The sequence below is a fragment of the Pseudophryne corroboree genome, chromosome 6 (genome assembly GCF_028390025.1).
Source record: "Pseudophryne corroboree isolate aPseCor3 chromosome 6, aPseCor3.hap2, whole genome shotgun sequence".
Lineage (NCBI taxonomy): Eukaryota > Metazoa > Chordata > Amphibia > Anura > Myobatrachidae > Pseudophryne > Pseudophryne corroboree.
Genome location: NC_086449.1, coordinates 312,805,714 through 312,824,335, shown reverse-complemented (window position 1 = coordinate 312,824,335; position 18,622 = coordinate 312,805,714). Strand labels below are relative to the sequence as shown.

The 18,622-nt window shown below is 45.1% G+C and overlaps 1 protein-coding gene across 1 annotated transcript in view; it reads left to right on the top strand.

Annotated features, from left to right (window-relative positions):
• The window catches only part of OTUD7A (OTU deubiquitinase 7A), a 461,376-nt gene that overhangs the window by 327,447 nt on the left and 115,307 nt on the right, over positions 1 to 18,622 (top strand). Inside the window, exons 5-6 of the mRNA XM_063926250.1 lie at positions 14,389 to 14,571; positions 15,822 to 16,040. Coding sequence (XP_063782320.1) covers positions 14,389 to 14,571; positions 15,822 to 16,040 — 402 coding nt within the window. The remainder of the gene's footprint in view (positions 1 to 14,388; positions 14,572 to 15,821; positions 16,041 to 18,622) is intronic.

The following is an 18,622-nucleotide window of genomic DNA, read 5'->3' as shown; positions in this document are numbered from 1 at the left end:
TTTTGTGTGCTGCAGGAAAAATGAAATGACCGCATTCAATGGAATATGCATTATGTATACAGGTTGACTATCCCATATCCAAATATTCCGAAATACGGAATTTTTTGAGTGAGATAGTGAAACCTTTGTTTTCTGATGGCTCAATGTACACAAATTTTGTTTAATACACAAAGTTATTAAAAATATTGTATTAAATGATCTTCAGGCTGTGTGTATAAGGTGTGTATGAAACATAAATGAATTGTGTGTATGTATTGTGACAAGAACACTGGAATAGTGTTTGAGGGCAGGTATGTTTGTCCCAGGTTCTTGTCTTACCTGTATTAGAAAAATGAAAACTTCTAGGAAAAGGTTTTGTTTTGTCAGAACCTTTTCAGTTTATTGGAAAAGCTTGATAAGGGCCCTGAAAGAAAGATAGGGCAAGTTCCAGACGTTGGGCCCAGTTCGGGATCTTTGGCCTCACAGAGGGCTAATCAGGGTTTCAGCTGTGTAAGTGGGTTATAGGGCTGCTAGCCTGATTAGTGTGTGCAGACTGCCTGGGAAGACTGCAGGATCTCTGTGAGAGAAATACGCTTCCTTATACAAGTGAGCCATACAGTGTTGACTGGAAAACTCTGTGTTTTTTTGTTTAGAGACAGTTAGGAACGTCTTGTGTTTAGTTAGTGCCGGACAGGCAAGGTATTTTCTTTTGATGTTTGTTTTGTTTTCTGCTTAATAAAACTGGTCGTGTCCAGTTGCACCACACACTGGACTTGTGTGATTCCTCAGCTGCTGCTTGCTGCCATTTACCCCACGAAACGGCACCTTGTTCCCTTACAGTGTTACAACTTGGTGGAGAATGCGAGCATTCCGTTGTGCGCATAAGTGAAAGCAGCAGCTTTATGAGGCCTGCAGAAAATGGTGGTTTATGCAGATACAGCCCAGTGTGAAGTTGCTGAGACTCACCCCTGAGGGTTTGACATATGTCCTGGGTGAAAGCAGCTACAAAGCCGCCTAAAAAATCTGTCGACATGGAGGAACTGCTTAAAGCCCTGCTGTAAGCTACAGCGGCTCAGCAGGAGGCCAACAGACAGCAGCAGGTGGCGATGGAGGAAAATTGGAGACTACAGCGAGTGGTCTTAACAGAAGTGGTGCAGAGCCTTGCAGCCCGGATTGGAGATGTGGCCGTAAGTGCTCCGTCCAGCTCTAGTTCTATACGGGCCAGTCACTTCCTGCAGAAAATGACAGAGGCTGATGATGTGGAAGCCTACCTGACCACGTTTGAAAGGACTGCCGAGCGTGAGAACTGGCCAAAAGCACAGTGGGCCAGTCTGCTGGCACCTTTTCTGTCAGGTGAGCCCCAAAAAGTATACTTTGATTTAAGCCCTGCTGAGGTTCGGGACTATGATAAACTAAAGACTGAGATCCTGACCCGCCTGGGAGTCATGCTGTCAGTACGAGCACAACGGGTGCACCGTTGGGTGTACGTCATGGAGAAGCCTCCTCGCTCCCAGATGCACGACCTTATTCAGCTAACAAAAAAATGGTTACAGCCAGAGACATTAACTGGTCCCCAGATGGTTGAAAGAGTCGTCATGGACCGCTATTTGAGATCTTTACCCATGGTCCTGTGCAAGTGGGTGAGCCATGGAAACCCGGGTACTGCTGACCAATTAGTGGACATGGTAGAGAGGTATTTGGCAGCAGAGGAATTACTGATGACCACCCAGCAACCCATAGATCCTCGACAGCGCCCTTCAGTAAAGACTGGTAAGACTGTTCCGTGGGAAAACGTTGCTGGGCGGTTAAGAGAACGCAAGGCTGGAGAGACTGTAAACACTGGCCCTGGAGACAGGCCAATGGGGCTAGAACGGTCTATGCTTCCCAAACAGGTTGATAATCGTGTGGTTAAATGTTTTAGGTGTGGTATGCCAGGTCATGTTATTGCCAATTGCCCAGTCACGTAATAACCCATGCAATGTGATGCTGCCTTTGAATGTCGCAGAATGTCTTTCTTTGCTAGGTTAGCCTGTACTGTGGTACCTTCACCTGAGCTGGAAAAACAAATGTGTGATGTGTTCTTAGAGGGTAACCTTGCTAGATTCAGGAAGTTTAGTTACCCTCGTGAAAGCTGGATTAGTGAACCCCTTAAAGGTCCAGCAAATACCTATTGGGGTAACTTTCATACATGGGGATACCCAACATTATGTCACTGCTGAAGTGAATATAGAAACTTTTGGGTCAGCAATGGTTAAAGTAGGACTGGTCCCCACCTTGGTGCATGAGGCCATAATAGGGAGGGATTTTCCTCATTTTTGGAAACTGTGGGAATCACGTTTATCAACAGATGTGAGAAGTAAAGAGCCAGTTGATAATACCGGTGATTTTATGGATATACGTGTGTCTTCGGAATTTACTGACCCTTTGCCTTTTGCTAGTTTGGCTGGGGAAGTGACAGATGGGGAGTCCAGTGAGGACCCTCTTGCTGGGAACAGAGACATAGTAGTTAGAACTGAAAGCGTGCCTGACCTGGAGGTAAAGAAGGATCTGTTTGCGTCTGAAGAGTTAAAGGATCCTTCCTTGATAAAGGCTAGAGAGAATTTTAAGATTGTTAATGGGGAACCTGTGGTACCAGGTGACAGGGTTATGTATCCCCACATGGCCATCTGTAATGAGCTCTTGTACCACATTGTCAAAAAGGGTGAGGATGTGGTGAAACAGCTGGTAGTTCCCCAGCCTTATCGGAGAACGGTACTAGATTTAGCTCATAGTCATGTTACAGCAGGACATTTAGGGGCAGAAAAAACCACTGAAAGAGTTTTACAAAGGTTCTTTTGGCCAGGGGTTTATAAAGAAGTGTCTGAATATTGTTCTTCCTGTCCTGAATGCCAGTACCATGCCCCTAGACCCCATTTCAGGAGCCCACTAGTTCCCATGCCTATTATAGAGGTCCCGTTTGACAGAATAGCCATGGATCTCGTGGGGCCCTTGTTAAAGTCCGCTTGGGGCCATCAGTATATCCTGGTAATCTTGGACTATGCCACTCGATATCCTGAGGCTGTCCCTTTACGCACTATCACAACCAAGGCGATAGCTAGGGAGCTGGTGCAGGTTTTTAGTAGAGTGGGAATACCAAAAGAAATTTTGACTGACGAAGGTACTCCATTTATGTCAAGGATCATGAAAGAATTGTGCAAATTATTTAAGGTCACTCACCTCAGGACGTCCATCTACCTTCCCCAAACTGATGGGTTGGTGGAAAGGTTCAATAAAACATTAAAAAGTATGTTAAAGAAGGTTGTTGATAGAGATGGGAAAAACTGGGATTGTTTGTTGCCCTACTTGTTAATGGCCATCAGAGAAGTTCCTCAGTCCTCAACGGGGTTTTCTCCATTTGATTTGTTGTATGGTAGACACCCCAGAGGGCTGTTGGACATTGCCAAAGAGACGTGGGAAGGACAGCCCACTCCTTATAGAAGCGTTATTGAACATGTAACACAAATGCAGGATAGGATTGCAGCCGTGGTACCTATTGTCAGAGAGCACATGGAACAGGCCCAAAGTGCTCAACAGAGGGTATATAACCGGAGTGCCAAGATACGGGAGTTTGCTCCCGGAGATAGAGTTCTTGTTTTGGTACCCACTGTGGAAAGCAAGTTCCTAGCTAAATGGCAGGGTCCATTTGAGATTAGGGAAAAAGTGAATGAGGTTAATTACAAAGTATACCAACCGGGAAAGAGAAAACCCGAACAAATCTACCATGTTAACTTAATCAAACCCTGGAAAGATAGGCTGTCTCTGTCAGCGGAGCCTTGCCCTTCGGTGTCTTCACCTCGGTTGCTTCCCGCAGTAAAGGTGTCAGAGACATTATCAGCTGACCAGAACAATCAAGTTAAAGAATTTCTCATCCAAAATAGGGAGATATTTTCAGAGCTGCCTGGCCGAACGACCATAATAAAACATGACATTGTCACAGAACCAGGGGTCAGGGTCCATTTAAAGCCATATAGGATTCCTGAAGCTCAGCGAGAAGCTGTTTCTAAAGAAGTTAAAACCATGTTAGAACTTGGAGTCATAGAGGAATCTAACAGTGAGTGGTCCAGTCCCATAGTTCTCACCCCGAAGCCAGACGGTAGCATACGCTTCTGTAATGACTTTCGTAAGTTAAATGAGGTGTCCAAATTTGACACATACCCCATGCCCCGTGTGGATGTGCTTATAGAAAAGCTGGGAACAGCCAGGTTTCTCACCACGTTGGACTTGACCAAAGGGTACTGACAAATACCTTTAACTGATAGCGCAAAAGAAAAAACAGCCTTTTCGGTTCCGGAGGGGCGATACCAGTATAAAATGTTACCCTTTGGGTTGCATGGGGCTCCAGCAACCTTTCAGCGGGCGATGGATAAAATTTTGAGGCCCCATAGAAAATATGCAGCTGCCTATTTGGATGATGTGGTAATACACAGTACAGACTTGGGGTCCCATTTGGTTAAAGTGCAAGCAGTACTGGACTCAATCAGAGAGGCAGGGTTAACTGCTAACCCAAAGAAGTGCTGCCTCGCAATGGAGGAGGTCAAATACTTGGGCTTCACCATAGGCAGAGGTTTGATTTGGCCCCAATTGAATAAAATTGATGCTATTCAAAACTGGCCTCGTCCAGTGAATAAAAAACAGGTAAGGGCTTTTTTGGGAATAACTGGGTACTATAGACGGTTTATTCCCAATTTTGCGACCACAGCAGTGCCGTTGTCAGACCTTACCAAAGGGAAGCAGTCAAATATGGTGAAATGGAACCCTGATGCAGAAAAAGCGTTCCAAACATTAAAAGTGGCTTTGTGTTCACAACCGGTATTGATAACACCAGATTTTTCGAAAGAATTTGTTGTACAGACAGATGCCTCAGAGGTAGGGATAGGGGCTGTGTTGTCCCAAACCAGAGATGGGGATGAACACCCTATCATTTATTTGAGTAGGAAACTCAATGAGCATGAAAAAAAGGTATGCCATTGTGGAAAAGTAGGCTTTGGCCATTAAGTGGGCACTAGATACCTTGAGATATTACCTCTTGGGTAGACAATTCAGACTAGTGACAGATCACGCCCCTTTAAAATGGATGTATGTAAATAGAAGTCAGAATGCTCGGGTAACTAGATGGTTTCTAGCATTGCAAGATTTTAAGTTTACTGTTGATCATAGACTGGGTACACAATTGGCCAACGCAAATGCATTGTCCCGCATCTTCTGTTTGGGGGCTACAAGTGTTCCCGCCCCTAGGTCGAAACAGGGGAGGGGGATATGTGACAAGAACACTGGAATAGTGTTTGAGGGCAGGTATGTTTGTCCCAGGTTCTTACCTGTATTAGAAAAATGAAAACTTCTAGGAAAATGTTTTGTTTTCTCAGAACCGTTTCAGTTTATTGGAAATGCTGGATAAGGGCCCTGAAAGAAAGATAGGGCAAGTTCCAGACGTTGGGCCCAGTTCGGGTCTTTGGCCTCACTGAGGGCTAATCAGGGTTTCAGCTGTGTAAGTGGGTTATAGGGCTGTTAGCCTGATTAGTGTGTGTAGACTGCCTGGGAAGACTGCAGGATCTCTGTGAGAGAAATATGCTTCCTTATACAAGTGAGCCATACAGTGTTGACTGGAAAACTCTGTGTTTTTTTGTTTAGAGACAGTTAGGAACGTCTTGTGTTTAGTTAGTGTCGGTCAGGCAAGGTATTTTCTTTTGATGTTTGTTTTGTTTTCTGCTTAATAAAACTGGTCGTGGCCAGTTGCACCACACACTGGACTTGTGTGATTCCTCAGCTGCTGCTTCCTGCCATTTACCCCACGAAACGGCACCTTGTTCCCTTACAGTGTTACAGTATACACACTTTGTTTAATGCACAAAGTTATTAAAAATATTGGCTAAAATTACCTTCAGGCTGTGTGTATAAGGTGTATATGAAACCTAAATGGATTCTGTGCTTAGACTTGGCCATGATATCTCATTATGGTATGCAATTATTCCAAAATACGAAAAAATCCAATATCCAAAATACTTCTGGTCCCAAGCATTTTGGATAAGGGATACTCAACCTATATCAGTATACAGAAACCCAGCATTTATGGTTGAAATCATTACTGATGCCGGTAATTGCTAGAGGCAGTATATACAAATGGTCAAAAAACACTTTAGAGAACAAAGGGCAATTTATTGGTAGACGTCTAATTATTTATCCTTTGTACAAGGCGGAAAGGTAATCATTTTGTCTTTTCATCAGCATTGTGAGGCATTGCTGCAAGTGAAGCCAGTGTCAGAGTCAAATAAATATTTTTACCCTTCTAGGATGTTGTGCCTTTTCTCAACAACCATAAGCTGCTACTCCAATCGATAATAAAAATTGGTAACAATAATTGTTGCAAATAAGGTAGCGCTATGAAAAGATACCTATATATTACCAGTTTGGAGTTTCCACTGTTAGGAAAAATGAAGGGGCATGTGTATCAAAGCTTGGCAAGTATACTTTTAGTATATTCTCTTCTCATTAATTCTAGTTCTACAGTCATATGTAGAAACATCTATCTTTGTATAATTTTTATAAGTGGTGTTTGTACCACAGATTTTAGATGATGTGGTATTGCAATAAAAATATTTTAAATGTATGTTTTTATACGCTATTAATATTTTTGTGCTATTATGCATATCATGTAGATGTGTTTTAAAACTGTGTAGTTTTGTATTTATGATTATCATTGTAGATTAGTTATTATCCATGTATATATTTATTGTTGTATTGAACATTGCAGTGATGTCGAATGATTAATTTTCACAGTTGTCATATATGCACTGTATATACAGTATATGCACAGTGCTGTATATTTTTGTTTACTGAAATTATTCCATGTACTACTGTACACTTTAAGGTAAACACACCTAGGTATGAGCAGCAACTATTTAGTGAAAAAAATTAACATGACTACTTTTTTATAACTCTCCAGTTGCAAAATAAGTTTGCACAGAAATTGCTTGTGCAAACAGGGGGGCAGATGTATTAACCTGGAGAAGGCATTAGGAATTGATAAACCATACCTCCCAACTTTTACCCTACCTGAAGAGGGACACACGCGCGGCGAAGCCGCGCTCCCGAAAAGGGGGCGTGACCTACGCAAGGGGGGCGTGGTTTCGCGGGAGGACCCGCGATCGCGAGCCACGCCCCCCATTTTCGTCACTAAAGGGGCATGCCCAGCGCTCTGTGAGCTGCTGGCAAGCCCCCTCTCCCTCTGTCTCCAATGAATAGACGCTGTGCGCATGCGCACAGCGTCTATTCACCGCTGCTCTGCTAAGCAGGGCAGCGAGAGACAGAGCTTCTCAACTGCCCCCCCCACCGCGGGACACTGCGGCCCGCGGGTGGGACAGCGGGACAGTCCCCAAAAAGCGGGACTGTCCCGCGAAAATCGGGACAGTTGGGAGGTATGGATAAACCAGTGATATGTGCAAGGTGATAAAGGCACCAGCCAATCGGCTCCATTATGTAAATTAACAGTTAGGATCTGATTGGCTGGTGCCTTTATCACCTTGCACATATCACTGGTTTATCACTTCCTTATGCCTTCTCCAGTCTAATACATCTACCCCAGGATTTGAAATGAGGAGATCAACGTACCGTATTTTTCGGACCATAAGACGCACTTTTTCTCCCCAAAAATGTGGGGGGAAAAGTATGTGCGTCTTATGGAGCGAATAAGAGCCAATGCAGATGAAGTTTGCGGGTAGCGGCGGGTCCTGGATGCTGCTGCTGCTGCAACGTCATCAGAGCGCGCCGCATCTCAGAGCCCAACAGCAGAGCCGGCATCATGTGACTCCCCCCGCTCCCCCACACCTCCTCTCTCCTCAGGAGTTTCCCTGCAGGCAGCGTTAGCCGAGAGCCTGGACGCGGGGAACCGGCGGGTCCTGGATGCTGCTGCTGCGCCGTCATCAGCAGAGCGCGCCGCATCTCAGAGCCGGCATCATGTGACTCCCCCCGCTCCCCCACACCTCCTCCCTCCTCAGGAGTGCACCGCGGGCAGCGTTAGCTGAGAGCCTGGACGCGGGGAACCACTGGTACTGTCTACAATATGAGTGTGTGTGTGTGTGTGTGTGTGTGTGTGTGTGTCTATGTGTATGCTGGCTCTGATGTGTGTGTGTGTGTGTGTGTCTGTGTGTGTATGCTGGCTCTTTTTTTCCCAGTTTTCCTACTCCAAAAACTAGGTGCGTCTTATGGTCAGGCGCGTCCTATGGTCCGGAAAATACGGTACATTAAAAAGTGGTAAATGCTATGTAGTCGGAATGCCAACAAGGGGCCTGATTCAGAGATGGGCGCTATTGCACAGCAGCTGCGACTTTGTACAACATGGATGTACAATAATATGTTAGTGCTGTACGAGGCGTCTCTGATCTGCTGCTGCATCAGAATACGCAACACCAGATCATTTACATGAACATCAGCTATCTGGGTAACCGTCAGAAGACTCAGAATGGCCGGTGGTTTCACACTGTCAGGGCCAGGAAGCTGTTTCCAATTTTACTGGTGCTGTGTGACCAGTGACTGTGTGAGGCTGTGCTCCTGAGTACATACTGCTGCGTGCACTGTGAGAGTGCTTGTTATAGTGTGCACTGTCAAAATACACACAGCAGCACACAGAGGCTGAGCCTATCTGCCATTTTTTCTTGTTCCAATCCTTTCTTGATATGTATCATACATTTTTGTTAATTTACAACTAAACACTAACGTGATATCAGATTAAGAAACAAGGCAAGCATTATATAACCGTGCACTTTTGCAGTGTTAAGAATCAACTTTATTATATTCCAAATGCTACATTAGTTCAAGATACATTGGAAAATTAGTTCTCCAACTTTTTTTTTTTTGCAAGGTTTTTACAAGGTTATTTTTTGATTCTTCATATTAAATACATTGATTGCACCTGTCCTAGTTTAGCAAAGTGTGGCACATAAGGGAGTCTCTAATGGCATATAAAAAGTCACTGAGGAGGTCTTCATTACAGTGGTAAGAAAATGGCTTTAAATATGACAATTATGGCCACTCCCCTGGTCACACCTCCTGGTCATGCCCCCTGTCCTGGAATCTGAAATGGAAAGGGTAGTAATCCTATTGGGCAGGTATATAAATAGATTATGTGATAATGTTCTAGTGATGTACAGTATAAACTCCTGTAGCTGTCCAAACGAGCAGTGAGTTTAATAATAGTTATAGACATATATGTAGCCTTATATATAATAAATGGTATACTGTATCTTATCCACTCTATTTTCTCTTGCAATTCTAAATTATTCACTTAAAGTATGTAGTGTTGTAGATGGTGAGCAGAAAATCCGATCCTACACCGATGAACATTAACAATTGTAAAACACTTTGTAGGTACCTGGAGGGTCATTTAGATCTGATCGCTGCTGTGCGTTTTCGCACAGTGGGCGATCAGATCTGAACTGCGCATGCGTATGAGCCACAATGCGCCCACACGTTGGGCGGCTACAACGGGCATCGGCGGTCAGCGACGGGATGGTGCGAAGGATCTATTCGCATGGGCGTTCGCAAGGGGATTGACAGGAAGAGTCTGTTTGTGGGTGGAAACTGACCGTTTACAGGTAGTGTCCGGAAAAACGCAGGCGGGCTCAAGCGATTTCAGGGAGGGTGTCTGACGTCAGCTCCGGCCCCGACCAGCAGGATTCAGTCACACTGGAAGAGTAAGTCCTGGGCTGCACAGAGACTGCACAAGCAGCTCAGCTACACATGCTATCGCACACTTGCACAGCTAAAATACATACCCCTGTAGGCATCGACTGTCTGATCACAGAGCAAAAGATGCAGCCCAGCGATGAGATCTGAATTAGGCCCCTGGATCTTTAGTCCTAGTTAATGTCATTATCTGAAAACCCAATGCGTAGAACATGAATTACTGTCTGGTAAATAGCATTTCCCAGATGTTTGTTCTCCTGGCGGGGAATACTGTAGATCACTTACATGTAGAGCCTGATTCAGTGGTGGATGCAGGCACTAGCGGCGTCTTTTGGAGGCTGCTGCTGCAAAGTCCTTCCTGTTGTACATATGTGCACATGAATGTACAAGCTGCAGTGCCGTAACTAGACATTTTAGCGCTGTGTGCAAGAAATAGCACTGGCGCCCCCCCCCCCCCCCCCCATATATAAAACAGGACCAATGACAAAAATCTAGGGGAATTAGCATGGCCACAGAGCTCCCTTTTGCACATTACGGCAGGCAGAGCTCCATTTTACACATTACGGCAGGTAGAGCTCCCTTTTACACATTACTTAAGGCAGAGTCCTCCTTTTACACATTACGGCAGGCAGAGTCCCCTTTTTGCACATGATGGCAACAGAGCCCCCCTTTTTTACACATTAGGCAGGTGGAGTCCCCCTTTTACACATTAGGCAGGTAGAGCTCCCTTTTACACATTACAGCAGGCAGAGTCCCCCTTTTTACACATTACGACAGGCAGAGTCCCCTTTTTACACATTACGACAGGCAGAGTCCCCTTTTTACACATTACGGCAGAAGAGTCCCCTTTTACACATTACGGCAGCAGAGTCCCCATTTTTACACATTATGGCAATAGAGCCCCCTTTTTTACACATTAAGCGGGCAGAGTCCTCTTTTTACAAATTATGCAGCAGAGTCCCCCTTTTTACACATTACGGCAACAGAGCCCCTTTTTTCACATTAGGCAGGCGCGTGCCAAAAGTATAGGGACGTTGCTTTCTGGGGACGGGGCATGGCCACAGATTTGTACCAATTCACATTACGTCACGCAGTAGAATCCATCAGTCACATTACCACGCACTGTAGCGTCCGTCAGTCACATTACACTGCACAGTAGCATCCATTAGTCATATTACACTGCACAGTAGCATCCGTCAGTCACATTACCACACACAGTAGCGTCCATCAGTCACGTTAGTCCGCTCAGTAGTGTTCGTTAGTCACATTACACTGCACAGTAGTGTCCGTCAGTCACATTACACTGCACAGTAGCGTCCGTCAGTCACATTACACTCCACAGAAGCGTCCGTCAGTCACATTACACTGCACAGTAGCGTCCGTCAGTCACATTACACAGCACAGTAGTGTCCATCAGTCACATTACACTGCACAGTAGCGTCCGTCAGTCACATTACACTGCACAGAAGCGTCCGTCAGTCACATTACACTGCACAGTAGCGTCCGTCAGTCACATTACCACACACATTAAGCGGGCAGAGTCCTCTTTTTACAAATTATGCAGCAGAGTCCCCCTTTTTACACATTACGGCAACAGAGCCCCCTTTTTTCACATTAGGCAGGCGCGTGCCAAAAGTATAGGGACGTTGCTTTCTGGGGACGGGGCATGGCCACAGATTTGTGCCAATTCACATTACGTCACGCAGTAGAATCCATCAGTCACATTACCACGCACTGTAGCGTCCGTCAGTCACATTACACTGCACAGTAGCATCCATTAGTCATATTACACTGCACAGTAGCATCCGTCAGTCACATTACCACACACAGTAGCGTCCATCAGTCACGTTAGTCCGCACAGTAGTGTTCGTTAGTCACATTACACTGCACAGTAGTGTCCGTCAGTCACATTACACTGCACAGAAGCGTCCGTCAGTCACATTACACTCCACAGAAGTGTCCGTCAGTCACATTACACTGCACAGTAGCGTCCATCAGTCACATTACACTGCACAGTAGCGTCCGTCAGTCACATTACACTGCACAGAAGCGTCCGTCAGTCACATTACCACACACAGTAGCGTCCATCAGTCACGTTACACCACACAGTAGTGTTCGTTAGTCACATTACACTGCACAGTAGCGTCCAGTAAACACATTACTCCGCACAGTGCATCCATCAGTCACATTACACAGCGCAGCAGCGTCCATCAGTCACATAACACCATGCAGCAGCATCCGTCAGTCACATTAGACAGCACAGCAGCATCCATCTGTCACATTAGACAGCGCAGCAACGTCCGTCAGTCACATTACACCGCACAGTAGCGTCCGTCAGTTAAATTACACAGCACAGTAGTGTTCATTAGTCACATTACACTGCACAGTAGCGTCCGTCAGTTACATTACACAGTGCAGCAGCGTCTTTCAGTCACATTACACAGAGCAGCAGCGTCCGTCAGTCACATTACACAGCGCAGCATCTCACATTACACAGTGCAGCAGCATCTGGCAGTCACATTACACAGTGCAGCAGCATCCGTCAGTTACATTACACCGCACAGTAGTGTTCGACAGTCACATTACACAGCGCAGCAGTGTCCGACAGTCTCATTACACAGCGCAGCAGTGTCCGACAGTCTCATTACACAGCGCAGCAGTGTCCGACAGTCCCATTACACAATGCAGCAGCATCTGACAGTCCCATTACACAGCAAAGCAGCGTCCGACAGTCCCATTACACAGCGCAGCAGCGTCTGACAGTCCCATTACACAGCAAAGCAGCATCCGACAGTCCCATTACACAGCGCAGCAGCGTCCGACAGTCCCATTTCACAGCGCAGCAGCGTCCGACAGTCCCATAACAGCGCAGAGGCGTCCAACAGTCCGATTACACAGCGCAGCATCGTCCGGCAGTCCTATAACACAGCGCAGCAGCATCTGGCAGTCCCATTACACAGCGCAGCAGTGCCCGACAGTCCCATTACACAGCGCAGCAGTGCCCGACAGTCCCATTACACAGCGCAGCAGCGTCTGACAGTCGCCATAGAAGAGCCCCTTATACACATTACGCTAGCTATGTAGAGGGGAGAGAGAGTGTGTGTATGTGTGTAGAAAGAGTGTGTGTGTGTGTAGAGAGAGAGAGAGTGAGGGTGTGTTTTGCACTGCTTACTTATCTATTCAGATGGCGGCTTCTGTTCTGCCCTCTCTCCCTCTCCACATACTGCAAGACGGGCGGCGCGGGTGGAGTCGGTGAGCGCATGGGTAGAAGCTCTCTTTCAATGCCTGCTGCTGTAATTTACATACAGCAGACAGACATTGGGGTGGAGGTCACGAGGAAGTGGGCTGAGCTTTGGGCGGCAATTGATTCTAGTGTAATATGAGCAGGAGGAGCTGCGGACGAATATGGGGTGGGGGGGGGAGGCAGTTGTTGCGGCAATTGCGGGAGCAGGGGCCGGGCATACAGTCGCTCACCCGTCATCGCTGCCAGCGCTACAGCTAGCGTCGGCAGCTGCGGTCCCACGGTTTTCGGCGGTGGTCCTGTGCCCACAGTGCTTTTGAGCTGTGTGCCAGGCACCGCTGGCCCATAGGTAGTTACGGCCCTGGATGCATGGACTGACACACTCAGTGTCTGCAGATGCCATTGTACCACTATCGGTCATACCATCGGAAACTTGTGCCAGCCGTCTGACTATGGCCTCCAGTGTGAACAACTGAGTGTCCATGTACGCATGCAATTCAGTGACACACCCGCAGCACTACTAGAACACTGTAAGACAGACCATCTCTGTGCATCTGTTTATCCATCACCCAGTCACCGCCCAGGAAAGTCCAGCAGTTTTCCAAGACATTTCTGATACTGTACTGTCGCAACAGTGCCTTTTGTGTGTACATAGGAGTATTTATGCATGCGCAGAAGCAAAAGAATCACGTTGCTTAACCGTGGGCATTGCTGACAGCGCTGAGACAGGCCCATTGTGTCATTTTTGCTTCCAAATCTTTGTTATTCCTCTCAGATATTTAAGTTGAATGCTATATTAATAGTTTTTTTGGACACAGACTTTAGTATATGGGCTCTCATTCCGAGTTGATTGCTCGCTAGCTACTTTTAGCAGCCGTGCAAACGCATAGTCGCCGGCCACGGGGGAGTGTATTTTTGCTTTGCAAGTGTGAGAACGCGTGTGCAGCGGATCTCTGCAAAAACATTTTGTGCAGTTTCAGTCCTTGCGATCACTTCACAGTGTTTTTGTTCCCAGAATTGACGTCAGACACACTCCTGCGTTTTTACAAACACTCCCAGAAAAGGGTCAGTTGACACCCACAAACGCCCTCTTTCTGGCAATCTCCTTGCGACCGGCTGTGCGAAAGGAATCGTCGTAGAAGCCATCACTGGGTAACGAACCACTGTGTACTTGTACGATGCGTCTGTGCATTGCGGTGCATACGCATGCGCAGATTAGCCCCGTTCTGCCATGATCGCTGCGCTGCGAAAATCCGTAGTGAGCGATCAACTCGGAATGACCCCCATAGTTTCTTTCAATGTGCATTACTATTCCTAATTGAATTATTAAACAGTTGTTTTCACAGGAATTTAAAACATACAATGCAAAGTGGTTTTATTGTACAGTCTATTTGCATAATTTTAAAATGAACATTAGCTACTAATTTACTTGTAAAACTTTTACTTGTCAGGAAAGAACTGGGATCTGACAGCAGCTCTGAGTGACTATGAGCAACTGCGACAGGTGCACACTGCAAACTTGCCTCAAGTATTTAATGAAGGGAAATACTATAAGCAGCCAGACAGAGAGATCACCCAGCATGTCAACAAGATCGAGAGGCCAAACCTCCAAAGACAAGAAGACATTGCTCAGGGTAATGGAATTTTATTGGAATAAACTAAAGTGAGCATACCGACAGTTGTGCCTCTACGTTTTATTTAACCTGGCAGCCCAGTATTGTTAACAAAATGAGCTTTCATGACTATTTACAATCTTACCTTTGATCCCCATAGTATATTTATAACTTTATTTTTCGCAATTGTAAAAAATAATTTTGAAATGTGAATGACACTTTTACTTTGTACTATGGGGGTAATTCAGAGTTGATCACAGCAGCAAATTTGTTAGCAGTTGGACAAAACCATGGCCCTCATTCCGAGTCAAGCCGCAGCCCTCTGAAAGTGAATCTTAGCTTAGCTGAATTGCGAACGAAGTATTTGCAATATTGCGAAAAGACTTTTCTTTGCAGTTTCTGAGTAGCTCAAGACTTACTCTTCCAGTGCGATCAGTTCAGTGCTTGTCGTTCCTGGTTTGACGTCACAAACACACCCAGCGTTCGCCCAGACACTCCCCTGTTTCTCCAGCCACTCCCACGTTTTTCTCAGAAACGGCAGCGTTTTTTCACACACACCCATAAAACAGTCAGTTTCCGCCCAGAAACACCCACTTCCTGTCAATCACACTCCGATTACTAGAACGAAGAAAAAACCTTGTAATGCCGTGAGTAAAATACCAAACTTCTTAGCAAATTTACTTGACGCAGACGCAGTGCGAACATTGCGCATGCGCAGTTAGCGGAAAATCGCACCGATGCAAAGAAAAATAACGAGCCAACAACTGTGCACTACAGGTGGGGCAGATATAAGATGTGCAGAGAGTTAGCTTTGGGTGGGTTATTTTGTTTCTGTGCAGGGTAAATACTGGCTGCTTTTTTTTTACACTGCTGGTTAGATTTCAGTTTGAACACCCCCCACTGAAATCTAACTCTCTCTGCACATGTTATATCTGCCCCCCCTGCAGTGCACATGGTTTTGCCCATTAGCTAACAAATTTGCTGCTGCTATCAACTCTGAATTACCCCTAATGTGCTCTGACAAAGAACAACTTTCCTTCACGCCTCTCTCTACATCATCCTTGTTTTCCTAAACTTTCCTCAGGCTCCAAACACACAGGGGTTTAGTAATGAAAGAAGTTACCCGGTGATATAAACATGGCTGCATCGCTATACACCACCTCCTGTGTAGTTCAAGGCTTGAATGGTTGGTTGAGAAGTAAAATACAAGGGAGTTACAATGGTAGTAAACCTCTTTTAATGAGTTGTTTGTCTTTTGTCTATTTGTGTAGAGAAAAGATTGTCCAGAGGCATATCTCATGCCAGTTCAGCTATTGTTTCCCTGGCTCGGCTGCATGTGGCCAATGAATGCAGTAGTGATCCGTTCCCTCTAGAGATGCCCATCTACACATTCCAGCTACCAGACCTTAGTGTGTACAGCGAGGACTTCAGGGTCTTCATCGAACGGGATTTAATTGAGCAGTCAACCATGGTGGCTTTGGAGCAGGCAGGTAAGTGGTATAGTAGCATAGCTAAAAGCTGTCACTCCACAAGTTCCTTAGATAAAATGCCCTGGTGCCCTCTGAGGTATATTGCAACCACACATATTTTCCATAGGCAGTGGCAGTCATAGGTCTCCCACCACAAGAATCCACGTGACAACCTGTGTCAGTTCAGTTTGATGCTTTATGTGCTTGATAAAAGTCTCACGACTGAAACGATAAGGGCAAGATTGTGTTTTCCACTGTTACCAGTATGCTACATGAGACAGTCAGTTTATGTTGGTAGTTAGAATTTTGCAGACTTGTGTCAAGTACACAAACTTTATACTCTGTTATAAAATGCCATGTTGGCCCTTTATTTATGGGTGTTAGATAATTGCATATCAAAACACACTTTTACTGCTGTCCCCTGAGATCATCGGATCAATGTTTTGTCCTTTTGTGTCTTGTTATAGATGAAAGGGGGGGCCAATGAATAGATATATTTTTAATATTGCATTATTACTTTTTATACCAGCAAATCTTATAAGCATCTTGTTATTGATATGACATATAACCTGTTGTGAAAAAGACTAAGGAACGATATCTTTCTCATTATCATTACTTTATAGTTCTTTTCATAAGTGATTTAAAAATCTGGAGCAGATCATCTTATTTCTGAGAAGTCTGTTTCCCTGTCATGGGGGAGTGCTGCTACTGTCCTTCTAGCTAAAGCTTGTGTGACAGCATTTCTCATTAAATGTAATGTGTCACTACTTAGGCTTCACAATGTTTTTTGCCCACTAGCTGTAGACTCATCACATTAAAAAGTAAGTGACTTGCCATATTTTTTTCAGGTAGTTAGATAGTTAGATAGCATTGCATAGTTTAACTTGTACAGCTAGAGAGCCACAGGTTGGCCAGGCAAAGCGACATGAATTGTCAGGGTTCAAACGGGGCATGATAGTGGGATCCCGACGGATGGGACAATCTGTTTCTGAAGTTGCGTGGACATTCAACATTCCTCAATCTATGGTGTCATGTGGGCACGAGGAAAACCTCATGGAAGGCATTACCACCCACCGTGGACAGTTCAGTGGCCTTCCACAGATGTTAAATGACCGTGAACAGCAGTATCTTGCTAGAATTGTCTGTGGTAACAGACAAGTGACACTGGCTCAAATCATATCCACATTCAATGCAGGAGGTACCAGTCGCATAACTAGTAGGTCAGTGCAGCGTTTTAAAGCTTCCATGAGATACGGGAGCAGAAGATCCACCAGAGTGCCCCTGTTAAGACTACGACATTGGACACCACACCTAGCCTGAGCTTGTAACATCACTAATTGTCCCCTGTATGACTGGCAACATGTAGCATGGTCCAATGAGTCATGGTTTCAGTTGTTTCTGGCTGATGGTTGTGTTCGGGTGTGCCGCAGACCCATGAGGCCATGGACCACAGTTGCCAGAAAGGCACCATGCAGGATGGTGTTGGTTCCATAATTATGTGGTTGTGTATTCATGTGGCAATGGTTGGGTACACTGGTCCACCTGAACATGTAATTGACCAGTAACAACTAAGTTGCAGTGTTTGATAACCATTTACTTCATGTACTCCCACAACAGTGGAATATTCCAGCAGGATAATGCACCATGTCATCTTTCCTAAGCTGTCCAGAATTGGTTTGAGGAGCATTGTGGAGATTGCCGGTGAATGATGTGGCCACCACATTCGCCTGACATGAACCCAATTGAGCTTTTATTGAATGTGATCGAAAGGTCCATTCGCACCAAGATTTTGCACTTGCAGATATCATGGAGCTGTGGGTAGCTATCGAGAAGGCATGGGTCAACATATCTCCATAGGTCTTCGTTCACTTATGGATTTGATGCCACATCGAGTTGCTGTACTTCGCTGGGCTAGATAGGGTCCTACATGATACTGGGCACTTATCCCATGACTTTTGCCAGTTCAGTATATTCCCTATTGTCATACCTGCCAACAGTCAGTTTTCAGTCGCAAATTTGATGTCCTGTCAGAAAAAGTGAGTGGGATTGCTCCAAACAGATATGGCATGTGCGGTATGAATTGGATAGATTGCATTCTGGTCCAATATGTCACAGCTTTGCAATTCATAAGTACGGGAGGTATGTAAATGGATAAATAAGCTGTAAATTAGACTGTACTGTTATTGCTGGGATAGATGTATTTTATTACATGGGATATTTACCTACTTATTTACTTCACAGTTCTTGTTGGCAATTAATAATGCACAGAGGGATCGTTCTGAGATTTTCAGTGTTAATATAAAGCTTTCAGGTTAAGAAAATCACATGAATATTACAAAATATATATTGAGGAATGATTTGTGCATACATTTAAAAGTTTATTTTGTATAGTGCTACTGTGTAGGTTATGACTACGATCATTTTTAGAAATGGAAAAGAAACCACTTTCCATTTCATAATAAGTTAGAAATATTAAAATTATTCTCTGTTTAAATGAAGAAATCAGAATACAGAATTCAGTGAACAAAATGCTGGCTATTTGAACATGAATAGTCTACATGTTACAGGAATGTTTTACTGTGGCTTTGTGTTGTTTTATTTTT